Below are 7500 nucleotides of genomic sequence, written 5' to 3' on the forward strand. Positions count from 1 at the left end.
AGAAAAAGGAAAGGGGAAAGGGGGGAAAAAAGGGAAAGAGGGAGAAAAAGAGAGAAGAAGGAAAAGAGAGGGGAAGAGGAGGAAAAGGGGAAAAGGGGAAAAGAGGGAGGAAGAGAGGGAGGAGACGATGAGAGACATGGAGAGAGCGAGAGGAGAGAGAGAGAGAGAGAGGTAAGTGAAACACATCAAATACATCTCTTGTGCTGTTACTCATTCTTATCCATATCTGTTTCTACATTTGTCATATTACTTTGATTAAACCATTACAGAGTAACGGCATACTTGAGAAAGAAAGAAAAAAAGAGCGAGAGAAAGAGAAGCAAAGAGAGAAAGAAAAGAAAGAGAGAAAAAAAAGAAGGAAAAATTGAAAAGATAAATAAAAATCTCTAAATAATCTTACTTGGTCACAGTGGAGACGTGACTGAAGGGAATGCCACTGTGCGACTGCATGCCTCTGTGACCCCATCATGTTGTTCCAGTGGGTGATTTCATGGGGACCTGTAATAATATTGCGAATTTAGTGCTTAGGCGGCGGAAGGTGAGAGGGCGAGAGATAGAGAAAGAAGGAAAAGCAGAGGGGGAAGAGATGCATGGAAGGAAGGAAGTAGGGAGGAAGAGAGGGAGAACAGGATGAAGGGAGAGAGGATTGTTAAGAGGGGGGGAGGGAGAAAGAGGAGAGTTGGTGAATATAAGGGGAAGGAAGAGAAAGACAGGAAGAGAGAAGGAGAGAGAGGGGACAAAGGAATGAGAGAGAGAGAGAGAGAGAGAGAGAGAGAGAGAGAGAGAGAGAGGAGAGAGAGAAGTACTTTATCTTACAATTCATACAGAACACTTCAATTACCACTATATAAAAAAAAAAAAAAAAAAAAAAAAAAAAAAAAAAAAAAAAAAAAATATATATATATATATAATATCTATATATATAGATATATATATATATATATATATATATTATATATATATATATATATATAATATACATTATATATATATATATAATATATATATATATATATATAATATATATATATATACATATCTATATACATACATACATACTACATACATACATATATAATTAATATATATATATAATATATATATATATATTATATATATATATATATATATATATATATATATATATATATATATATATATATATATATGAAGACAAAATTTATGTAGAACAAATGGCCAAAAACAGAAATAAATCTCCTTCACATACCTGATGGCTGTTTTCCAAGAACTATTCTCCCAATAAATTCGTCGCGAATGACTCCCCCGTTCCAATCCCAAACGGTGACAACCAGAGATGACTCCCTTAATTCTGGCCCTGCCAACTGGAAGCTGAACGACTCATTGAACGAAGGCGAGAGAGTATTCTTCTTTACCCCTGTCTTCTTGGACTTGAGGTGCCTTCCTCGTACCACTAAGGAGACCCTCACATATGGATCTGTGGGTATTGTGTTATGTTATTCAGGGTCTGTATGTTGTTCTAGTAATATGTCTGTATTTGTATTTATGTTTCTCTTCCTGTTTATATATATATATATATATATATATATATATATATATATATATATATATATATATATATATATATATATATATAATATATATATATATATCTGTACACACATTCACATACATTTGTGTGTATGTGTGTAGGGGAGGGGAAGGGAGGTGTGCTTGTGTGCATGCTTGTCAAAATTTTCCCCTTCAGCTGTGGTCAAGAAAATTAGGAATAAACACTGAAAAGGCAAGGATAACCATGGATTTGCATCAATACACTAGCTACACCTTATATAAGAACCGTGGGTATTGTATTGTGTTACTGACACCTGCAACTGCACATGTGTTTACGATTTGCATACCGATATATGTAGTGTGTATAGAATGTTTATGAATCAACACATTGGCTCACCTTATATCACTAGTGTATGTATTTGACCTTATAGTAATATATATTCATCAGATTTAACAAAGATGTGCAAAAAAAAAAAAAAACTTTTTATCTTTTCTTAACATACATAAACATACCTCTCTGTCTCTCTTAAAAAGCATACTACTTCTCTTCAGAAGCTAAACAACAATAACTTTTCTGCCTACCTGCTCCTCTGACAAGGCTGGTCTGGAGGATCTGCTTAGCCTTAATGACGTCAACATTCAATCGGCCAGCAGTGGGGAGGTAGTTGAGGGACAGCAGCAGTTCTCCGTACTCTTCTGACTCCTGCTGATATGCACAGTTTAAGTCTGAGTCTAATATACATTTGGATATTTATTATGATATATCTCATACATTTTTTATTGTGCACCATATCCTCAAGGATATGCTATATGTGTAATTCTTTAGTTTCTATTTTGAGCTATTTATTTTGTATCTACATTTCTGTTGCATAAATACACTATCTTTAATTTCCATCATTGGTCATTTCTCATGTGCAATGAGTTTTCATGATTTTAAAGATTTATATATAGATATTTTTCATATCACCTACTTCATGTAAAAGAATAAGATAACATTCTATTGCCAATATTCTTTGTCCACATTTCATAGTTTCAGGAATGCAAATACTCCCAAGAAAGGAATGTTATCACTCAGCAAACATGGGAAATCACATACAAAGACACTCACATTCTTTCTGTCTCAGTAAGTCTCACTTACTCACTCACCTATGTGCCACACATGCATACATTCTCTCACACACTCACATGTTCTAACATACACATACACACATATATACACACAGGCACGCACACCTGCACGCACGCACGCAAGTAGGCACGCACGCAGGCACGCAGGCACACACACACACACACACACACACACACACACACACATCACACACTGTAAGAGTCTATAAGAACTCTGGTACAGTGGCTTAGCAGGGGTAGTGATATTGGTATTACGGCTTGACTCTTTATTGCCAAGAGAACAACACTAGGGGAACACATATTCTTTACCCAAGCGGTGAGCGGGGGGTCACGTTTCAGGTCAACCCGCCCTGAGGGCAAAGGCGAGGCTGACCTCACCACAACAGGCGCTGGACACGAACTGTCTAAGCTAGGTCATCCTTGGTATAAATAGTGAGCGTCCCCCGAACAGGTGGTGTGGAAGGAATGTGAGACAGCTGGGGGGAAATGTACAAACAGCTGCCGTAGCTATGGTGGTGATGTCACCGGTCCCGTCTGTTAATAATCCTCGGGACAGACTAAAAAGAATGTAGAAAAACGAATTTTTTAGGAAAGTAAAGAAAAGCAAACCAAAACAGGGGGTGACCATTTTTGAGCAAAAAAAAATTGGAATTTCGGGTTTTGGGTCTTTGGGTTTTCAGAAGGGAATGTCCGTTTTTTCCAATTTCCCAAAAGTGGATGTCAGTGTTTCCAGAGTTCTGAAAACAAAATGTCATTTTTTCAGTGCTTGAGAGTGGAATGTCAGGTTTCCAGTGTTTGAATTAATATCAGTTTTCCCTGTATTCGAAGGGGGAATGTCATGTTTTTCTGTTTAAAGTGGAAGTCAGTGTTTCCTGGGTTCGGGAAGCAGTATGTCGTTTTCCAGTGCTCTGGAGGGTATGTCGTTTTTCCCATATTAGAAAGGGGAATGTCGGCTCCAGTATTCGAAAGGGAATGCGTGTTTCCCTGTTCTGGAAGCAGAATGTCGTTTTTTCCATTTTTTTGAAAGGGGGAATGTCAGTGTTTCCATTTTCTGAAAGGGGAATTCATATTTCCAGTTTTCGAAAATAAAAGTCAGTGTTTCCATGTTCGAAAGTGGAATGTCAGTTTTTCCAGTGTTGTAAAAACTGGAATGTCGTGTTTCGTTTCGGAAAGAAAATGTCTTTTCCAGTGCCTGGAGCGAATGTATTTTTCCCAATTTTCGGAAAAGCGGAATGCAGTTTTTTCATTTTTAAAAAGGGCATGTCGGTTTTTTCCAGTTTTCTACAAGGAAGTCAGTTTTTCCCCAGTGTTCATAAAGGGAATGTCGTTTTTTCCATTTTCTGAAAAGGAATGCAGTTTTTCCCATGCCTGCTTCCAGAGACTGGAAAACGACATTCTGTTTTTAAAACCTGGAAAAAAAAAGATTTTCCCGGTTTCAGAGCACTGAAAACCTGAAAAAATTTTCCGAACGGAAACACTGACTTTCCGTTTTCAACACGGGAAACACGAAAATCTGCTTCCAAGCATGGAAAAAATGACATTCGTTTCACAACACTGGAAACACTGAATTCCACTCCAGAGCATGGAAACACGACTTTCCCACCTCAGAGCACGGAAACATGACATTCCACTCTCAAGCACTGGAAACACGATATTCCATTTTCAGAACACTGGACAAAATGAATTCCATTTTCAAAAAACACAGGAAACACGACATTCCACTTTCAGATCATGGAAACAGACTTTCCGTTTTCAGAGCACGGAAACAGACTTTTCCTTTTTTTTTCAAAACCGGGAAAACATGACTTTAAATTTGTAGAATACTGGAAACAGGACTTTCCCTTACAGAACCCGGGGAACAGACATTTATTTCCCAAAACACAGGAAACACTGACATTCACTTTCTGAATACGGGAAAACACTGACTCAGCTTAAGGCACTGGAAACACTGACATTCTGCTCCCAGAACACGGAAACACTGCATTCCATTTTTGGAATAATAAAACACTGACACTCACTCTCGAAAAAAACACGGTTTCTCCTTGCAAAACAGGGAAAACATGACTTTCGTTTTCAGAAAAGGGAAAACACTGACTTCCCATTTGTAAAAACCCCGGGAACACGACTTTCCGCTTTCAGAATAGGGGAAACATACATTTCAGCTCAGAGCTTGGGAAACAGAATTCCACTTTCAAAACCACGGGAAAACACGACTTTCCATTTATAGAACACTGGCACACTGCATTCGCTTTCAGAACACGGAAAACTGACATTCCACTTCACAAAAATGGAAACACGACTTCCTTTTAAAAATAACCGGGAAACATGACATTCCACTTACAGAAAACTGAAACACTAACTTTTTGTTTCCCCGAACCAGGAAACCGACACCCTTTTTTACAACCGGGAAACACTGACTTCCCATTTTCACAAAAAGGAAACAGACTTCACTTCCGAAAACTAAAAACATGACATTCTCCTGAGGGAACACTGACTTCCGCCGAACACTGGAAACCTGAATTCCATTTGTAGAACACTAAAACCTGACTTTCCGTTTTCAAAAACACTGGAAAACTGACATTTGTTTCCAAACACAGGAAACAAAATTTTTCCTTTTTTCAGAAAACATGGAAACACGACATTCCACTCCCCGTATATGGAAACCTGACATTTGTTTTTTAGCACTGGAAACATGACATCTGTTTCCCAGAAAAAGGAAACACTGTATTCCACTTTCACAACACTGAAAACACTGACATCCCACTTTCCCCGAAAAAACACGGGAAACACGGACTTTCCATTTTTAGAGCAGGAAACACTAAACTTCCCTTTCCGAACACGGAACAAAATTTTCCATTTTGGGAATACTGGAAAACCGACTTCCACTCTCAGAGCACTGGAACACTGAATTCCTTTTGGGTAAAAAAACTGAAACATGAATTTCCACTTTCAGAACACTAAAAACTCTGACTTCCATTTTTCCAAATAGGGAAAACAGCCCTTCCCCACTTTCAGAACACAAACACTGACTTCCATTTTCAGAAACTGGAAACTGACATCCACTTTTGGAAAAATGGAAACATTTAAATTTCCCACTTTAAAAGCATGGAAACACGGGGCATTCTCCTTGCAGAACAGGGAAACACGACTTTCCTTTGTAGAACACTAGAAACACTAATTCTCTTGCAGAACAGTGGAAACACTAAATTTCCCCTTTTGTAGAACAGGAAAAACCACTGACCTTCCGTTTTAAAAACCGGAAACACTGACATTCCGTTTTCAGAACCTGGAAACACGAACTTTCCCTTTCCGTTTTGGGGAAACCTGACATCGCTCTCGAGCACGGAAAACACTGACATTCCCCCCCCTTTCAGAACATTTTAAAACATGACATTCGCTTTCAGAACCTAAAAACACTGACATTCAGTCTAGAGCACGGGAAAACAGACATTCTGCTTCCAGAACACAGAAACCCTGATATCCACTTCCCAACAGGGAAACAGGGGACTTCCCTCTAGAGCACGGGAAACACTGACTTTCTCCTTGCGCACCAGGAAACACTAAAATTTGCTTTAGAAACGGGAAAACCTGAAATTTATTTGTAAAACCTGGAAAACACGACTTTTCCGTTTTTCAGAACCTAAATTTTCCTTTTGTAAAAATCTAAAAATGATTTTCCGTTTTCAGAAAGGGAAACTGACATTCCGCTTTCAGAACATGGAAACATGACTTTCCCGCTTTCAGAACATAAAAACACTGCCCCCGCTTCAAAACACTGGAACCCTGACATTCTGCTTTCAAACTCTGGAAACACTGACTTTCCCAGGATTTTGGAAAGACATTCCATTTCCCAGAAACTTTTTTCCTACATTCTTTTCTTCTATCTCATCATTTTCCTACATTCGTTTTTCTACTTTTTGTTTTAGTCTGTCCCATAACCCTCCACACTGTGTACACATACACACATGCACACGCACGATAAAGCGCAAGACGCAGCAAAAAAGCAACGCACACGCAGCAGAAAAAAGCAAGCGCACACACAAACACACCCCCAAAAACACCACAACACACACCCACACAAAAACCCACACACACACACAACCCCAAAAACACACCCCAACACCACACACATACTCTGTCCTCTCTCCCCTCTCTCTCTTCTCTCTTCTCTCTCCCTCTCCCCCTCTCTCTCTTCCTCTCTCCGCAAAATAAAAAAAAATTCACAAGTCAAGTATCCAGGACTACATGATTTAAAAGGGTTTCCCCCAAATGCGGACGTCGGTAAGTTGACATTCGTAGGGCAGAGGATGGGCCTAAAACAAGTGGGGGAGTTTTTGTAAAAATCCTTGACCCAGCTCGGGGTCCACGAACAACCCCTTGTACGGTTTGGGAGAGGGGGGGAACCGTATATTTTTTAGTGCCAGCTCTGTCTGAATTTCTTTGTTTAAATTTCACCTGCTTAAATATTGTTTTTTAAATTCCTATACTTTGAGAGAAAAGAAGTTGGAGATGCAGATGACGATGAAGGGGAAAGGGGGAAGGGAGAGGACATGGCGGCGGGAAGGGAGAGGGTGGAGAAGGAAGAAGGTAAAAGGGTATAGTAAGAAAGGAGTAAGAGCAGAGGAACTAAAGGGGAGGAGGAGGGGAAAGAAAAAGAAGAGAAAAGGGGAAGAGTAGAAAGAAAAGATAAGGGGAAGGGGATAAGAGTGGGGGAACTAAAAGAGGAGGAGGAGGATGGGGAAAAAGGGAAGAAAAAGAGTAAAAGGAAAGAGTAAAAAAAAGGGGAGGCACAGGGGAGGAGGAGGATGACGGGGAGAATAAAGAGGAAGATAAGAGGAGGAG

At 39.3% G+C, this 7500-nt stretch overlaps 1 protein-coding gene across 1 annotated transcript in view; it reads right to left on the reverse strand.

The window, feature by feature from the left end:
- The window catches only part of LOC119575708, a 3427-nt gene extending 3213 nt beyond the window's left edge, over positions 1-214 (reverse strand). Inside the window, exon 1 of the mRNA XM_037923334.1 lies at positions 194-214. Within this exon, the coding sequence (XP_037779262.1) occupies positions 194-214 (21 nt within the window). The remainder of the gene's footprint in view (positions 1-193) is intronic.
- Between the last annotated feature and the right edge of the window lie 7286 nt (positions 215-7500).

Source organism: Penaeus monodon, chromosome 7 (assembly GCF_015228065.2).
Source record: "Penaeus monodon isolate SGIC_2016 chromosome 7, NSTDA_Pmon_1, whole genome shotgun sequence".
Taxonomy (NCBI): Eukaryota; Metazoa; Arthropoda; class Malacostraca; order Decapoda; family Penaeidae; genus Penaeus; species Penaeus monodon.